General features: G+C 44.7%; 1 protein-coding gene across 5 annotated transcripts in view; it reads left to right on the forward strand.

Moving 5' to 3' along the window:
- SUSD1 (sushi domain containing 1) overlaps window positions 1-19,188 on the forward strand; it is a 138,275-nt gene that overhangs the window by 108,581 nt on the left and 10,506 nt on the right. For all 5 annotated transcript variants that reach the window (XM_032308466.1, XM_032308464.1, XM_032308467.1 and 2 more), the window contains exons 13-15: window positions 9,425-9,521; window positions 12,873-13,131; window positions 19,129-19,168. In XM_032308466.1, coding sequence (XP_032164357.1) covers window positions 9,425-9,521; window positions 12,873-13,131; window positions 19,129-19,168 — 396 coding nt within the window. The remainder of the gene's footprint in view (window positions 1-9,424; window positions 9,522-12,872; window positions 13,132-19,128; window positions 19,169-19,188) is intronic.

The following is a 19,188-nucleotide window of genomic DNA, read 5'->3' on the forward strand; positions in this document are numbered from 1 at the left end:
GGGCTGGAAAGAGAAGTAATGTTTGGCTGGGCATTCCTTCTTCTGGTGACTGCTTCAAATGAAAAGCTGTTTAGTTTCCTGTTCTTTGGTCCTTGTTGGGTTTTGGATGGTTTGTTGTTTCAAAGTAGTGTATCAGGTTTTTTGAGTTGGGGAGGAGAGTTTCTTCTGAGAACACACTCACCTCTACCTTGTTTCCTAGGCACAGTATAGTCCCAGTCGCGCAAACGCCCTGTGCCCATGGCCACCAGGGGACACTGTTGAGCTATTTAAGTCTGTTGAGACCCTTAGCTAAACTGAGACAGCGGCTGCGTATTTTCCAACTCTACACTACTTTAAAGAATTTGACATTTTTTAAAAAGTGCAAAAATTCAAGTTGTTATGATCTTCTAAAGGGTAAAAACCAACCAACCAACCAAAAGAACCCACCCAAGCCCTCTCATAAAAGGGGAGAAAAGAGAGCCTTTCCTGTTGCTATGAAGAGAGGTATGCCTGATTGCTTAAGATATGGCTTGGTTTCAGTAAAACTGTGAACTTTTGAATTTTACCAGAAATGTGAGGCGAGGGATTTGGGTCTGGAAAACGCAGCAGCTGATTTCCCAGAAGAAAAGTGAGTGGAATATCCCTCCCACATGTCTTATATTAAACTAAATCTTACTGATGGGAACAGGATGAAGATAAGCGCTTTAAATACGTCGCTGACCTCAGAGGAGGGCACAAGTTCTAGGCATGTTGAAGGACAGAGGCATGTGTCCCAGTGAGAACGGGGTCAGAGGCGCGGGTGAGACCAGATCCTCTGGTAGAGTCTCTGCCTCGGGGGTGACAGGCTTCCTCAGGTAGAGCCCCATGAGCTGAATTCTTCAGAAGAGCCCGACCGTTTATATTCCCTCCAGAGCAGGGTGAAGAGCAAACTTCCACCCTCAGAAGAGCTTTCACACGTTGGCTCTGCTATTTTCTGGCCAAGTCAGAAAGCTTTTGTGGGCAAAACTGTCTTCCCATAGGGAGCAAGAGACAACCAGGGAGGGGAAAGTGCATAGAGAGAGAGAGAGACAAAGCAAATGTGTGCAGAAATGTCAGCTAAACCACTGGGGCGCACAACACGCTGACCACTTGAGGTTGAATATTTATTATAGAATCGAGAGTGCCAGGGGCGCCTGGCAGCTCAGTGGGTTGAGCGTCTGCCTTCGGCTCAGGTTATGATCCCCGGGTCCTGGGATTGAGTCCCGCATCGGGCTCCGTGCTCAGCGGGGCAGTCTGAATCTCCCTCCCCCTCTGCCCCTTGTTCATGCTCTCTCACCCTTGCTCTCTCTCATAAATAAATAAAATAAAATAAAAATAAAGATTAAAAAAAGAGAGGATCAAGAATGCCAAAGGAGAAGAGGGAAGGAAAAAAAGTCAAAGAAACCAGTCCTTGCTGAGTTTGCCCTCAGTACCAAGCCTGGCAACCTAGAGGGGACATTTCCTGTCTCTGCCCGCATTCACGAGAAGGAAAAGAGAAGGTGCTTTTTCAGCTGTTCAGCAGAGATGTTCAAAAACATGCCTGTGTGTCCCGAGCATGATCAGACTGTCCCCCTCATGGAGACAGCTCCAGTCAGGGGAGCTTTGATTCAGCCTGCAGAACTGGGAACCACAGCCCCTCTTCTGATGCCCCCCCACACTGTTGGGAGCCCCCAGGAAGGACTGTGAGGAGCCAAGTCTGCTGCGTTCTTCTGCAGGAGGAGTTCTTTTTCTTCCTTTGTTGGCGACCCACAGGCCATCCAAAGACGGGGGCTCCTGTGTCCTCTGACAACCCTGTCTACTTAGGCTGGCTCCGGGGTACCACATGTATTCCTGCTGGGCCTGGGCCCCTTGGTTCCCAGGGCTTGAAGCTGTGGTAGAGGTCAGGACAGACCCTGGCCTTGATCCCAGCGCGGTCCCTCTTTGTCCAGACTCTCTCAAAGTCTTTCATGATCATAGGTGTTTTGACATGTGGGTACCCAGTATTAGATCAGGCCAGAAGAGAGGCACACATGCCCTTCATTACCTCAGTGGGTCATCTCATCCCCAGTGATCTCCTGAAGTACTTTTTAGCTACAAATCAAACCCCAAATCCCCAAGTGAATCTCTGTGTGGGCATGTATCTCCCAGCTCCCTCACTAGAAGGCATCTACATCCGGGCCTAGGCCCCGTGAAGGCATAGATGATACACCACAGGGGAAAGCAGGTGGCACACTGTTATTCTCTTGTATTAGTGTTAGTTTTCACAAAATATGAATGGGATTTTTTTTTTTTTTACACTGTAACCCCCCAAAACCGGAGTTTCTGTGTGTGATAGGACTGTGGGAAGGGCATGCTGTGACATAACAATTTAATTCAGCAAATATTTATTGACTCATTATGCACAAAGACCTGTGCAGAATGTGTGCAGAATGTGTGCAGAAATGTCAGCTAAACCACTGGGGCACACAACACGGTGATCATTTGGGGTTGAATATTTATTATAGAATCGAGGGGATATAAAGATGGAAAGAAGATTGTTCCTTCTCCCTGGAAGGCTGCGTCTCATAACTTCTTCGGTAGGGGAGATGTGGCCTGCCGTGTGATGGCTGATGACTTACGGTGTGGCCACCAATTTTCCTTCTGCTGTCCATTTCAGCTGCTCATGGCTTTAGCGTGTGGCATGGTCTGTCTGGGGAAGTGCCAAGGATTAGGAGAGAACCATCACAGTGTCTTCATGTGTATTTATTTGTGTGGCTGAATTCCTTACATTTACTTGAAGTTTATATAAAGTTGGGACTTTTATTAGTTTGGTGCAGATAATTTTCTATTTTTGGTTCTCTTTGTTCCTTTTGGTATATTTTAGAGGATTTTAGCACATTTTCATTTATATTACCTCCTTTCTCTTATTGATTTTAATAGTTTGGCTACGTGAATGATATTAATCTTTTCTTACACATATTATAATCCCCAGGCTATTTTCTGGTTAGTTTTCTTGTCAATATTCTTTTTAGCAATTAGACATTTTAAGTTTTCATGTAATCAATTCTGTTGGTGCTTTTTTGGTTTCTGCCTCTGCTTATGCCAAGAAAAGCCTTCTCTGCCCTGAAATCAGATCAGTCCTTATTCTTTAATATTTTCTAATGCTGCTGCTGTTTCTTTTTTGGTTAGGTCTGCAGTGTGGGGTTTGAACTCACGACCCCGAGATCAGGAGTCGTATACTCTACTGAATGAGCCAGCCAGGTGCCCCCTGTAATGCTTCTTAATAGTTTTGCTTTTCACTTTTAAACTTAGACCTATTTGGAATTCATCTTGACATATGGTATAAAGCTAAATTTACATGGTAAATTTTTTTCCCCTAAAAAATAAGCCAGTTTCCTGCCACGTTTGGAAAGACTGTCCATGTCATACACTATATTCTCATTTATCTGTTTGGGTCTCTTTCTAGATTGTCTAGCTTCTTCCATTGCTTTGCCTGCCCTAGGCCTGCAGCTTACTATTTCAATTATTGTAATTTTATACTATATTTATTATTTTGTAGGGCACCTTCTCCTTCATTGTTTTGCTCCCTACCCTGCAGGGTTTTCTCACATGGCAGCCCCTCTATTTTTCCTTTGTCATTTGCTTCTAGTCGAGGATGGATATTGTCGACACCTAGGGATGGTAATGAAGGGCTCCCTTCTGGGTCTTCCCCCACCTCACATACCTGGGGGGGATGCTCTTGGGCTCAGACAAGACCCTCTCTGGCAGTAGGTCTGATCTGGTTTAAATCAGTAATGAGTCTCATGGAGAGGAGAGCACATCCACCCAGGACACCAGTCGGGGGGATGGGGAACAGCACTCGGGAAAACATGGCTAGAAATTAAGGTTATTTAACCTTGAAATGTGGCTACGAACTAGCCTGATGAAGTTCAGGTTTTGACATTAGAGAGGAAAATGTCACGGGTTTAAAAGACAAAGTGGGGAAGGTCTCAGAGCAGAGAGCAGTCTGGAAGTCACATGGTGATGGGATCAGCCGGAAGGAAGAAACCAGCCAGGGGGCAGGAGAGGCCTTCCTGCTCCCTCTGTGGACCTGCCTTCTGCAAGCCCGTTGAACACTTTGTCCTGCTTTGATGGAGGGTGATGAGCAACGGGGTGGTTTTAAAAGCTTAGCCAAGGGGCCCCTGGGTGGCTCAGTGGGTTAAGCCTCTGCCTTCAGCTCAGGTCAGGCTCTCTGCTCAGCAGGGAGCCTGCTTCCCTCTCTCTCTCTCTGCCTGCCTCTCTGCCTACTTGTGATCTCTCTCTGTCAAAAAAATAAATAAAGTCTTTAAAAAAAAATTAACGGTTAGCCAAGAGATTAGAAGAACTCCAATTAGTAATCTCAGAGAAGAGTAAACAAAGGAACAGTTTAAAAGAGCCAGAGGAAGGTTCTCACACACAATGTGAACAGTAACTCTCCCTCGGGGCTGAAAACAGGAAGTGTGTGATAAAAACCACTTACTCTATAGTGACAGCAAAACTTCACAAACAAAAGGGCATTTCCATGTTCCTGTGAAGGCCTGAGGGCAGAACTTCGCAAACGAGAAGGCACATTCCCTTGGGGGGACCTGCTCGGGGCTTTTCAAACCTCACCCCCCTTCTCCCCATCACCCCTGCAGGAAGCTAGCGGCTGTCTTTCTCAGGGGTGTCAGATCCAGGATCTCTTGGAAATGGCATCAACTTTTCACACCTTTTGTAAGACCTTCGCTGTAAGTAGGGACTGTTTCAGGCCACCTCCGAGGGTCCCCGGCAGTCCCACAAGCTTATGGAAACCCGAATTGATGTGACCATATCTAGGGGAGTTTGGACAAGATGCTAGACTTGGCAGTGTCTGATACAAGTGACTGGGGGCTCTCAGTCTTGCATTTGGTACTAGATGCCTGGGCTTCCGAGGGATCAGCCCACCGCCCTTGTCTCTGCTCTGGTGCATTTATGCGGTCCCCCTGGGCAACTGTGGCCTCTGCTACTGATGACTGACTCTGTCACTCTGTGTCTCTCCCAGTTTGCTCCTGTCGGAACGTGTATTCTCACTGCCTGTTGGATGATTCCAGGAGCACCGCAGACTTAGCGATGTCTAGCTGCTGCTTTTTTATATTATTATTATTATTTTACGATTTTATTTATTTATTTGACAAAGGTCACAAGTAGGCAGAGAGGCAGGCAGAGGGAGAGAAAGAAGCTGGCTTTCTGCTGAGCAGGGAGCCCGATGCAGGGCTTGATCCTGAAAGACCCGCGGATCCCCTTACCCAAGAATCCAACACTGCCACTGGATGCAAACAGCAAGAGGTTTATTGGGGCGCAGGTACCGGCGGGTGGTCGGCAGCTCCAGCTAACCGAGCACACCGACCGAGGGGAAAGCGGGGTTTATATAGACAGGTACAAACAAGTTTTGGGGGGGACGGCGCTGATTGATTGATAGTTTGAACAGGCATACTTGGCGTCAGTGGATTGGGTCAGGGGACCCACGCGAAAGCAGACAAAGCAATCTTACAGAAGCAGAACTGGCCGGTTAGCCCATGCATGCGAAAAAAATACTACCAGGATATTGAAGGCCTGGTTACTTATCAAGTAAAGACAATTGGGAGTCTCCTGGTGGAGTGTTACGTTCCTGCTATCAAGCATCCTTGTTAATGAGATTTAGGTTTAGAAGAAATTGAACTTTATTTACTTTTCCTTCTACCTCCGCCTCCTTCCGTTTCTCATGGAGGGGAGGGTGACATTAGGGCTATTGATAAGGTAACTTCTTTGTTCTAAATCTCAAGGACATTTGCAAACCAAGGGAGACTCCCGCCCTGCAGAACTGCGATCTCAGCAAGTTAACTATTTATCATTTTATGGCAGTCAGGGGTGCCTGAGGAATGTCACACATATTACCAAGGGGAGTGGGTGGAGAGGGGGTGCAAGGCATCAGCCCCTTCTCCATCCTCAGCCAGCCTCCTGCTCCCTCATCATTTCCCCCTGAACAATTTTGACCCTTAAATCTTTAAGGTGGTTGAAGGTGGAAGGTCTCATCTTCTATAACTTCTTCGTGCTGAATAGGGGCGTAGAGCTGTCCCTACCTACTGGGGTCAATATTGATCAGGGTAGGAATGTATAAGGGAGTTACGAAAGGTGGAGGCAGCTGAATCCGGCGCTGACAGTGAAGAGGCGTCCTCGCGTGCGATAAGGATCGTCTGTTGTGGTGTAGTCATTGTAGCAATGGAGTCTCGGCACCAAGTAGAGAAACATGGAACAAAGCAACATATTAAGGTTAATAAGGCGATAAGAATGAGAAGCCCGAAAAGGAGATTTGGCCATAGTCCTCCTTCAAACCAGGAACTTAACCAATCACTAAAAGAGAGAGAGAGAGGGACCTTGTAGAGCCTTAATCTGGGCATTCATATCCTTTATTAGTCCTGTGATAGTCTGGGATGTACACACAACATTCTGTCTTGATAATTGCACATGTGCCACCCTGGGCTGCTGTCAGGACGTCTAAAGCCATCCTATTTATCTCTTAAGGGAGGGGACTCTCCAGGGCAGGGGTCTTTCAATCCCAGGACCCTGGGATCATGACCCGAGCCAAAGGCAGAGGCTTTAACCCACTGAGCCACCCAGCCGCCCCTAGAAGTGAGCTGCTTCTGACCTTCTACCCCCAGACCTTGGTGAATGACGTCATGACCGATGCAGCCACCGAAACCAAAGCCCAGGTTCTTCCCCCTTCCCTGTCTTCCACGGCGATCTGTTCTCTCTCCCCTCCGAGTGTCTCTCCCATCTGCCGCCTCTTCTCCGTTCTCAGTCCCTCACTTGCTTCAGACCTCAGGCGCTGCATACCTAGATTTTGGGGCAACATGAACTTTGGTTCTTTTCCAGTTCATCCTCCAACCAGTTGTCTAAATTGTACTTCTAAAATCCGTATCTGCTAAGACTCTGTAAGTGACTTCCTGTTTCCAGGACCTCTGGAAACCTCCCCACACCTCCCCCGGCTTGGCTGCTTGCCTCTCCCAGGCCAAGACTCCACCTTTCAGCTCCCCTGAACCATGCGGTGGTAGGTAGGGCCTTGGTTCTGCCTCTGCCCTCTCTCCTGCCGCCTGCCCCTGGGCACATGCAATTCTGCATTCGATGCTCTGCCCGCCCCCTGCCCTTGGTCAGGTGTTCTTCCTCTGTACGCCGACAGTGCCCTGTGTATGACTTCATCAGAGCTCTAAGTGCTGCGTGTTTATGCAACTGTCTCCACTGCGAGACTTAGAACTCCTGGAAAGCAGAAACCGTGTCTTCCACCGCTGTTTCTCCCGGCCTCCCATGGTGCATGGTGTATAACGGTAGCTAACAAATGGGTTGGTTGGTGATGTATGATTAACATATTTAATTGAGCTTTTTTATGGAAGAGTAATTGACATGCAAATTGTATTAGTTTTAGCCATATGACATGATAATTTGATATTCATATACATGATGAAATGGTCACCACGGTAAATCCAGTCACCATCTGTCACCACAGACAGCCATTCGAATATTATTGGCTGTTTTCCCTAGGCTATACACGACATCCCCGTGTCTTATTTATTTTATAACCAGAGGATTTTAACTCTTAATCGCTTTCTCTTGTTTTGTCGACCCTGAAACCCCTACCCTCTGGAAACCATCATATTTGATCATGCTTTAAAAAACTATCTAGGGACGCCTGGGTGGCTCAGTCAGTGAAGCGTCTGCCTTTAGCTGGGGTCATGATCCCAGCATCCTGGGATCAAGTCCCAAATCCGGTTCCCTCCTCTGCAGGGAGCCTGCTTCTCCTCTCTACCTGCCACTCCCCTTGGTTGTGCTCTCTCTCTGACTAATAAATAAATAAGATCTTTAAAAAATTTTTTTAAATAAAGAACTAGGCAGTTAGGGGCACCTGGGTGGCTCAGTGTCTCAGCTTAAGTGTCTGACTCTTGATTTCAGCTCAAGTCATGATCTCAGGCTCCTGAGATCGAGCCTTGTGTGGGGCTCTGCACTGGGCATGAAGCCTGCTTAAGATTTTCTCTTCCCCATCCTCTTTCCCACCCCTCCCCAAAACCCCACAAATTCTGTAGGAAGGTATAAGTTTTTATTTATTATAATATGGATTGGGAATTTCTACCCCAAGTCTATTTTCTTAGTTATTTTTAATTTTTAAAGATTTTTATTTATTTGAGAGAGAGAGAGAGAGAATGAGTTGGGGGGAGAGGCAGAGGGAGAAGCAGATTCCCTGCTGAGCAGGGAGCCTATGAAGGGCTTTATCCCAGGACTCTGGGATCATGACCTGAGCTGCCCAGATGCTTAACCAATTGAGCTACCCAGGTGCCGCCCCCATCAAGTAAATGAAATCTTGAGTATGGGTAAATGAAATCTTGAGTATTTATCGTGGCCTCCTAGTCCTTAATTTCACTGTAGTAGAATTTAAGACCAGGGTTGTTGGGGGGGGCTCATATTTTTAAATTTTTAAAATTTAAAATTTAATTTAAATTCAATTAACATTTAGTGTATTATTAGTTTCAGAGGTAGAGCTCAGCAATTCATCAGTCTTCTATAATACCTGGGGAGGGCATTCCTATTTTATTCTTTGTCTTTTTCTGTTCCTTTCTCCCTCTATAAATCTCATTCACTTGATAGCAGTGTTGAGAAGATTACATGAGATGAGGCCTGTGTAGGACACAGCTAGTGCATTTGGTGAGTGCCCAGTGCACCTGAGCTGAGGTAGTATGGCACACGGTGTGTTCATACTATGAACGTCACTTCCGGTTAGAGTCTTGAACGCTGGCGTCAGCCGATACAGTCCCCTCCCAGTAGAAGGTCTATTTGGGATATCTGGTTGCTGGGGAGAACAAAATAAGGACAGAATGCTCTGTGACTGGAAAGGATCTAGAAGTCGGAAATACAGGTCTTGCCTGCCAAATAGGAACTTGCCCAGCACGTTAACTGTCAGCCCCACTGTGTGCGCCCTCTGTCAGCACTGGGGCATCACTTAAAAAAAACTCACACACAAACCATTGTGTAACATATATAACATAAGATGTACCATTTCAGCCATTTCCTGGCACAGAGTGTATTGGCATTAAGTCCCTTCACAATGTTGTAAATCCTCACCACTGTCAATTTCTCGAACCTTGTCGTCACTCCAAACAGAAACTGTTGGTCATTAAGCAACTAACTCCCCCTTGCCTACCCACCCCTCAGTCCTCAGCAGCCTCTAACCTACTTCTGGGTCTGTGAGTTTGTTCCAGATGTTGCACAGGAGAGGGATCATCCTTCGGAGTCTGGCTTGTTTCATGTAGCATAATGTTTTCAGGACTCATCCGTGTGGTAACAGGTGTCCGAAAACACTCATCACTTCTTATGTTGACTTCCCTTGCAGTGGCCCCGTGAGGACCACTTTCGTCATACTTCCACTCATTCCAGTCACACCCTTTTCCTCTTTCCGATTTGTTTTCAGAGCCTCCCCCTCCGGAAGTAGACTTTGTCACAGTGCATGGAGGGCCTCTACCCCGTCTGAAACTGAGGAAAGCCAAGGAGAAAAATGGACCTATCAGGTAGGTAGTGGCCCCTTTCCCGTGGTGGCCTGGATATTCTCATGGAGAGTCTTGGAAGCTTTGGTTTGATGGAGGAGGGGGCTTCTAAGGTGCTGTACTTGAATGGTTGGGGCAGGGCAATCAGGGACTCTTGTCTGTGATTCCTTAGGCATACACTGGGCCTTTAGTTCCAACCAGCATCCTTCCAAATGAATAGGGAGACTCCTAAGGGGCCAGAGATAGGCATTCAGGCAGCTTAGCTCAACAAATGAGATCCCTTCCTTTGGTCACTGGCCGGACAAGCATTGATTGCGCGTGATGTGTAAGGCTTTAATCCTTTACACTCACCTCGGTGTCTCTCGGTGATGGTGGTCCAGGGGCAGCATTTCATTTAAAGATGATCTTTGTGTGGTGGATCTGAAAGGCCCATTCGGATAATTCTCTTAATTCATCCACACATTGAGTTATGGGCAAGACACTATGCAGCTAGTGACTGTTTCTGGCATTCCACATGGTATTAAGATATAATTAATTCACCCAACTTGGAGAACTACATTGCGTTCCATTAAGCATTTTATTTACAGGGTCTTGCCTGGATTAGAAAAGCAGAGTTATTCCTTTTTTTTTTTTTTTTTTTAGAAAGGAAGATAGAGGTTCCCCTGGAGAGATAAGCCCCGTGCTCACAGGAATAAGGCAAGGACATGGCAATAACCTTGCCATCCTTGACCTAACCTTCATTGCCTTATGTCATTCTTGACCTGTTAGTCTAATGACCCTTTAGTATATTCGAGCAGATACTATAAAATTATAAAAAGGAAAGTCTGGGTATATTATCTATGTGTCTCTTTTTTATTTGTTTGTTTAATTTTAAGTAGGTTCCATGCGTGGTGTGGAGCCCAGCGTGGTGCTTGAACTCATAACCGTGAGATCAAGACCCAAGCTGAGAATGAGTCACTTAACCGACTAGGTCACCCAGGCACCTCTGTGTATCTCTTGATAATGAAACTTAGGCTTTTTCTGTCTTTTCTTTAGTTTAAGTGCAGTAAGTTCTCAAGGGTTTTTCCAGGCATGGATATTGCCTATGTTGATTCCTGATGAGTTACTGGAAGGCCCTGACATTCTGTTGCTATGAGGAGAACAGAAGTTATGATATCACTGCCCAAGAGACTTTGCAAGAGCAAGCGTAATATGTAGGCCAAATAATTATGTAAGACCAAAAAAAAAAAAAAAAAAGAAGCCAGATGATAGTCTATCCTTGTGGCTAATGTGCCCTCCAGTGCCTCCAAAACAGGAAGTGGAGATCTGTGAGTCATTCCAGGGAGGGTGGCGGTGAGAAAGAGGGGAGAAGTCTTTCCAGAACAGTCATCCAAACAGCCACAACTGCTTCCCTAACGTCATCGGGGTTAATTACCAACAGGCAAATGGAGCAGTTTCCTCTCCCTGACTACCTGGTTTGAGCTGGGGGAGCAGCTTTGCCAGTGTGGGAGAGGCCCGAGTCTGCTTTCTACATGCTTCGGGGAGGGGGATAGGGGTGTGGGGAACATGGTGGGACAGGGCCCTGGGACCAAAGCTCCCCTCCCTAGCTTGGTGATCTCGGGCAAATGATGCATTCTGTTCCTGGGTTCTCGTCATGCTAGTGTCTCCCACAATTGCCAACTTATAGAAATAACCTGGGGTGCCTTATCAGCAGTACAAATTCTCAGACTCAGCTCCTGGAGATTTCGATTCATTAGGTCTGGAATGGGGGCTGGAAATCTGTGTCATTATCAAGCAGCATAGGTGATTATGATCATGCTAACTGGGGAGACTGCTTTATGCCCCATGAATGGTGCCTCTAATGTCCAGAACCAAAGGTGAGGCTTGAAGTTGCCCTTGAACGCCAACATCCACAAGGCAAGATGGATTGGAAGAGGAGTTTGAGGACAGCATGGAGCCCGCACCATTTACTCCCTTACCTGCGGCCATGATTCCTAGGGATGTCTTCAAGTCTCCAGGGAAGTGTATCGTTACAAGCATTCCCTTGTAGGTGGTGGACGCTTTGGAGATGTTTACTGGTGGAGGCAGTAGCATCTCCCCGCCCTGCAGGCTTGATCTTTTACCTTTTGTGGAAAGTTCTTTCCTGGAAAGTGAGCCCAGACTTGGTGGAAATCAGGGCCCGGAGGACACATAGGATGTTTGGGATGGAGACTTTCCAAGTCTAGGACGAACTGCCATGGAGGGCTCCCTTTTCTTAACCTAGTGACTCATGGTCTTTTAGGAAGCAGGAGATGGGGCATTAAGAATGTGGAATAGGAAGTTGTATACTTACTAGTAAAATAGATTATGTGGCCTCATGGTTTGGAAATGACCCTAATCATCTTTGGTACTCATGCATGCTTTTCCTCTTTACGGAAACATCAACTCAAGAAACATTAGTGGGGAGTTGGCCTCAGCCAGAGACCTGGGTAAGGGTTTGCAAGGGTACAGGAGGAAGTCTCTTAGATCCCTGCTGTCAGGCCTGATAGAGAAAGCAGATGTTTAGACTCGTGCTCTCCTGGAGGCAGGACAGCAGGACGGAAGGGAGGGGATGAAAAAGGAGGCGCGATTCGTACTTGGTGTTTTTATTCTTACACCTCCTTTCCCTGACAGGGTTTGTGTTTGGTAGAATCAACAACAAAGAAAACACAGAAGGATACTTGCTGGCTGGTGTGCTTCTCTGTCCGTGTTCAGGGGACAGTTTCACAATGTACACATGACACTTTACCTTTCTGGCTGTTTCAGGACACGGTCGGACTAGATTAACGCACAGTGACTTGGCGCTCCTTGCTTGTCATTTATTTCACATGAACTTTGGTATCTGGGCCCTGGAAGGAATGTAGGTCACATGAGTTCCATTTCAGGTTACCATGTGATTGAGCCTTTCTGCAGGCTTAGTACATTAACGCTTGTAGACAGGCAGCCTCCTTGTGACTGCTAAACCCTTTCCACAGCTGGGCTTTTTTTTTTTTTTCCCCCATGTGGAAACCACTGTGAGAGAAGGTATACAGCGTGCCCTCTCTGGGTAGCTGTATGTGGAGCAGCCCCTCCTGGCTAAAGAAGGTTTACTTGGCATCTATCTTTGGCGGAACCTGACGACAACACATTGCGTCGTGTGGCATTAGCACTGGAGGTCCAGACTGGAGTTCCCTAAGTGTTGGCGCTCCCAGACTGTAAATCTGCACCCCCCTCCCCCAGGGGCAAAGACTTTTTCTTGTCTGGTGATGTGTCTCCAGTGCCCACAAAAGTGTCTCGCTCATAGCAGGTGCTCAGTAAATGTGAATAATTGAGTGAATGACTCTCCCAAGCAAGGGTCTGATAGACATTTTCTTTTTTCTTTTTCTTTCCTTTTTTCAGTTCATATCAGGTGTTAGTGCTTCCCCTGACGCTCCAAAGCACCTTTTTGTGTGATTCTGAAGGGGCCGCCTCATTCTTTAGCAACACTTCTGATGCTGAAGGGTATGTGGCTGCAGAACTACTGGCCAAAGATGTTCCAGATGACTCCATGGAGATGTCTATTGGAGACAGGCTGTACTACGGGAAATACTATAATGCACCTTTGAAAAAAGGGAATGATTACTGCATCATACTGCGAATCACAAGTGAATGGAATAAGGTACACCTCTTTAAAAACTCATGAATTCTCTATTTTCTTCTTCGTGTGAAATGTAGATGTTTGAACATTTGCTTCCCCGGTATTTGAGATGGACACCGCATGTACCAACCAGAAAGATGTGTTGAATACTTTGCCTGCATAAATTATGGGCTGGTGAGACCTTGAAGGTGGTTGATGGTGTGAAGTGTCACTTCCCTGTGCTGCTGCCAGGCTGCTGCCTCCCTGCACCCTCTCAGAAGCAGGAAGGAGAGGCTTCCTTTTGAACGTCAGTGCTGCCCTATTTTCTGCTTTCTTGACTGCTTTGGCCACACCCACCTCTCCTCATCCTTAGAAAGCCTACTTTATTCCAGGGGTGGTTCTTTCATGAGATCAGAACTATGGAGTCATTGCATCGTGAGGAAAGATAGTGTGCTGGCCAAGCAGGATAGCAAGAGCTGAATCAGTGAGTCAGGTGAAAGATCTTGAAGAACCGTTGTGATGGTTGCCCCAGGAGAACTCAAAGTATGACATAAATTCATATAGACTGGGAATGGAAACTAGAAGAAAATTATATTAATAGAAACATCACTTGACTGATGAATTGAAGCCATCTTGAGTATAAGGTTCCTTCCTTCCTTCCTTTCTTTTTCCCTTCCTTTTTTCCTTCCCAACCCAGGGCTTGAACTCACAACCCTGAAGTCAAGACCTGAGCTGAGATCAATAGTCAGATGCTTAATTGACTGGCCCAGCCAGGCGTCCCCATACCATATTTAAAACTGACACGTACTCTGTTAAGTTCTGTGTAGGACACCAGTCTAACGCGCCATTATCATGCTTGATGGTAAACCAGCGGTTACTTTTAAGAATATGACACAAGTAAAAAAAGAAAAGAATATGTACAAGTAGCCAAGAGATTTGGTAGTATTTTGTGACAGTAACGTAGGAATTGAGAATTGGCAGGCTAAAGCCCAGAATGTATTTCCCTGAACTTGTTTAAAAGGTGTTTATGACTCAAACAGGGCCTTCTCGCTGGAGCTTAGCTGGAGATCCTGCGTGGCATTTCTAGCCGCAGATCTAGCACTAGCTGTACAACATTAGTACAGTGTAGAGAGTGCTCAGAGAGCTGCTGTCCCAGATCGGGACTTTGGTCTAAGAGGTACATGAGGACACATGGGCTGCCATAACAAAATACCATAGGCTGGGTGGCTTAAACCACAGAAATGTATTTGTCACAGCTTTGGAAGATGAGAAGTCTAAAATTAAGGTGCCAACTGATGTGGTTCCTTGGTAAGGCCCTCTTCTTGGCTTTCAGAAAGTGGCCATCTTGCTGTGTCCTTACATGGTAGAAAGCGTGCAGTCCAGCTCTGGTCAGTCTTCTTCATCTTATGTGGACACTGATCCTATCACAGAGTCCCTGCCCTCACGACCTTATCTGAACCTCATTACTTTCCAAAGGCCCTACTCCCAAGTACCATCATAATGGGGACTGTGTCTTCAATATATGAACTTTGAGTGACCCAAACATCCAATCCATAACACAGGTAATTAAGTGAGAGGTTAGGATAAGAATCCTAGTTTATGGGAAACTTTTCAGTGATGTCATGGATACCTCTTTTTCATATAGCTTAGTAGAACATGTGCTTGGTCTTTGGGAGGCTAAGGAGGCGAAGGGGTTGTGAAAAAATTTATATTGGGACTTGCAGTTTTGAATTGCATTTACTTCCCCTATGGGTTTCCAATCTATTAGTATTATAGTCATATTAAAATTAGTAGTGAACTATTTATTTTTCTTTTTTGAAGAGTTTTATGGAGCTACAATTCACGTACCATATTAATCAGCCATTTGAAGTATATAATTTACAGTGTAAGGAGTATCATTAATGATATGGTGATAGTGATATAATGGAACAGATGGTAGTTACCTTGGTGTGAACATAGCATCTTTTATAAACTTGTCAAATGACTAAGTGGTACACCTGAAACTAATGTAATGTTGCATGTCAACTATACCCATATAAAATTTTTTTAATAAAATGGTTAAGATGGTGAAAAAAAGGGGCACCTGGGTGGCTCAGTGGGTTAAGCCACTGCCTTCGGCTCAGGTCATGATCTCAGGGTCCTGGGATCGAGCCCCGCATCGGGCTCTCTGCTCAGCGGGGAGCCTGCTTCCCTCTCTCTCTCTGCCTGCCTCTCTGCCTACTTGTGATCTCTGTCTGTCAAATAAATAAATAAATAAATCTTTAAAAAAAAAAGATGGTGAAAAAAAAATGAAGTATACAATTTAGTGGTTTTTAGTATATTCACAAAATGGCACAACCATTTCCACCATTTAATTCCAGAGCATCTAGTAGTGGTTTATTTTCAATTTTTATTTTTAATGGTGGTAAAATACGTAGAACAAAATTTACCATGGAAACAGTTTTTAGGTGTACAGTTTATTAGCGTTAAGTACGTTCGTGTTATTGTGCATGCCATCTCCAGAACTCCTTTCATCTTGCCAAACTGAAACACTGTAGCCATTGAACAGGGACTCTTTTCTCCCTGCCTCCCCCAAACCCTGACAACTACTCTTCTAATTTCTGTCTCTGGGAATTCGACTACTCCAGGTACCTCATAGAAGTAGAATTATACGTTATATCGGGGCGCCTGGGTGGCTCAGTGGGTTAAAGCCTCTGCCTTCGGCTCAGGTCATGATCTCAGGGTCCTGGGATCGAGCCCCACAATGGGCTCTCTGCTCAGCAGGGAGCCTGCTTCCCCCTCTCTCTCTGCCTGCCTCTCTGCCTACCTGTGATCTCTGTCTGTCAAATAAATAAATAAAATCTTTAAAAAAAAAAAAGAATTATACATTATTTGTCTTATTTCATTTCATGTCCTCAAAGTTCACCCATGGTGTAGCATTGTGTCAGAATTTCTTCCCTTTTTAATATTCTACTCTGTGTGTACACACCATTTTGTTTAGCCATTCATCTGCGGTTGAACACTTGGGTTACTTCCGTCTTCAGGCTATTCTGAATAAGGCTGCAATGAACATGGGTGTACAAATATCTCTTTGAGTCCCCACTTTCAGTTCTTTGGGGCATTTACACTTGGAATCATTGGATCATGTGATCATTCTCTTTGTTTTTTGTTTTTGTTTTTGTTTTTTTGAAGAACTGCCACAGTAGTTTCCAGAGCAGCAGTACCATTTTACATTCTCACCGACAGTACACAAGGGTTCCATTTTCTCCACATCCTCCCCAAGACCCGCTGTTTTCTGTGTTGATAATGGGCCTTCTAATGGATGTGAGATGGTATCTCTTTGTGGTTTTGGCTTCTGTTTCTCTAATGATTAGCAATGTTGAGTGTCTTTTCTTGTGCTTTTGACAACTTGTATATCCTCTTTGGGAAAATGGTTATTCAAGTCCTTTGCCCATTTTGGAATTGAGTTATTTATTTCTTTGTTGCTGGGTGTTAGGAATTCTCTATATATTCTGGATATTAATCCCTTAAGAGATTTGCAATGTGCAGATATTTTCTTCTATTCTGTGGGCTGCCTTTTTTACTCTGTCAATAAATGCCCTTTGATGTACAAATGTTCCTTATTTTTTTTTAACATTCCAACATCTTTGTTTTTGAATTCCAGTGTAATTAACATATAGTGTTACATTAGTTTCAAGTGTACAATATAGTGATTTAACAATTCCGTATATTACTCAGTGCTCATTGTGATACGTGTCCTCTTAATTCACTTCATTTATTTCACTCATCTCCCCACTCACCTCTCCTCTGGCAACCACCAGTTTGTTCTCTTTGATATATTTAAATATATATTTATATATTTAAAAGTCTGGTTTGTTGTTGTTTCTTTTTAAAAATTTATATCTTAAATACCACATATGAGTGAAATCATATGGTCTTTGTCATTCTCTGATTCATTTCACTTAGCCTTATATCTTCTAGGTCTATTCATGTCATTGCAAATGGTAAGATGTCATTCCTTTTTATGGCTCAGTAATATTCCATTATGTATATATACACTACATCTTCTCTATCCATTCATCTCTTCATGGACACTTGAATTGCTTTCATATCTTGGCTGTTGTAAATAATGCTGCAGTAAAGATAGAGGAGTGTGTATCTTTCCAATTCAGTGTTTTCCTTTTCTTTGGGTAAACACCGAGCAGTGACATTACTGGTTAGTTCTATTTTTAATTTTTTGAGGACCCTGCCTACTGTTCTCCACAGTGGCCACACAGGTTTGCATCCCACTAATGGTGCACAGACATTCTTTTTGCTTCACATCCTCAGAAGCTTTTAATTTTGATGAAGTCCAGTTTGTCTTTCCTTTTGCTGCTCATGCCTTTGATGTCCTATCCAAGAAATCATCGCTAAATCCAATTTGCTGATGCCTTTTCTCCACAGTTTCTTCTGTTCTGAGTCTTATATTTGGATCTGATCCATTTTGAGTTAGTTTTTGTGTGTGGTGTTAGGTCGGGGTCCCCCTTCATCCTTTTGGATGGGGATGTCTAGTTTTCCCAGCACAATTTGTTGAAAAGATTTCCCTTTCTCATTGAATGTTCTTGGCCACCCTTGTCGTAAATTATTTGACACATGCAGGAGTTGATCCCTGGACTCCATTCTACTGTATTGGTTCTATATGTCTGTCTTAATGCCAGCACCACCTGGTTTTGATTACTTCGGCTTTGTAGTAAAGTTTGACACCACGAACTTTGTTTTTCTGATTCTCCCAGTTTGTCTTTCCTTCTGTGTATCTGTCCCAGTAAATAGCATCACCATGCTCCCAGTTGCTAAGACAGAAATCAAAGAATCATTCTTATCTCCTCTCTCTTTATCTTCTTGTCTAGTGCACATCAAATTTTGTCAGTTCTACCACCTTCATAACTGTGTAAAATCACCCTTTCTTCTCCTTCTTCCTTAACCATGTTTAACCTTTGGCATCTCTTGCCTGAACATCAACTTTCCTTCTTTCTTTCTTTTCTTTTCTTTCTTTTTTTTTTTTTGGAACATCAATTTTCTAACTCATCTTCCTGTCTCTTATTCTGTCTCTTTGCTCCATACAACTGCCAGAATGAGGGTCTTAAAAGGTAAATCTGGTTACGACACTCTATTTTAATGCGCTTCCTTCTTCACCTGGCCCACCAGTTTCTCTCCTTCAGTACAGTCAGTTCTGTAGTGCCTGCCCAACTACTTGAGTCCCCTTTCACTGGTTATTCTTGCCTATGATTTTCCACTAGATGCCCTTGAGGCACTTAGCACCCAGGCAAAATTTAGTCACATGCAAGAGCTTACGGCCATTTCAAACTTTCCCCAGCATTTTTCAGGGTAAATCTATTTTTTTTTTCAATTTTTAATAAAACCAGACTACCCAAGGTGTTCACTTTGAAGTTGGAGAGATCTTTCCTGACCCCTGTTTAGTGAACATTTTGCTGAGTAATCCCAGTGTTCCTAACAGACAAGTATGCATAGAAGAGCTGGGGGAGAAGGAAAGAAGGTATCTCATTTCAGTGAGTCTGTAGATGTTGGCCAGATAAGTATCATCTAGACGGGTAAAGTATTATTTACGAAGGCTTCCCATAGCCTTGCCTATCGCGGGCATCACTGTCACTGTCACGTGGATGGGACCTCACATGGATGGGACGTCATGGACGGGACTTGGGAGGGGACCTCAGAATCTTTTTCAACATCCTTTGTAGGCAGTCAGTGCCAGTTGCTCAGAGCCGGCAAGGAGAATGAAGCTCATGGCCATTTCTGTTGTTTACCCATAGTGTATGCTTTCTGAGATCTGTTGAAAAGCTGCAGAATTGATCCCTAGGGTCACTTCTGTCACTGCTACCCATGTCAATTCCTCCAATGCTTAGTCACTACATGGTTCAACTATAAGATGTTAGAGCAAGAGGAGGATATTTTAATCCAAATTAAAAGAGAAAAAACCCACTAAACTTCCCGGGCTGCAGTGTATTATTTAAACTGATGTTCTGTGCTGCCTCGTTAAACGTGTTGCTGTGTTTCTCTTTATAGGTGAGAAGATGCTCCTGTGCGGTTTGGGCTCAAGTGAAAGGTAAAGCCATTTTCTGCCTA

The sequence above is a fragment of the Mustela erminea genome, chromosome 12 (assembly GCF_009829155.1).
Source record: "Mustela erminea isolate mMusErm1 chromosome 12, mMusErm1.Pri, whole genome shotgun sequence".
Lineage (NCBI taxonomy): Eukaryota > Metazoa > Chordata > Mammalia > Carnivora > Mustelidae > Mustela > Mustela erminea.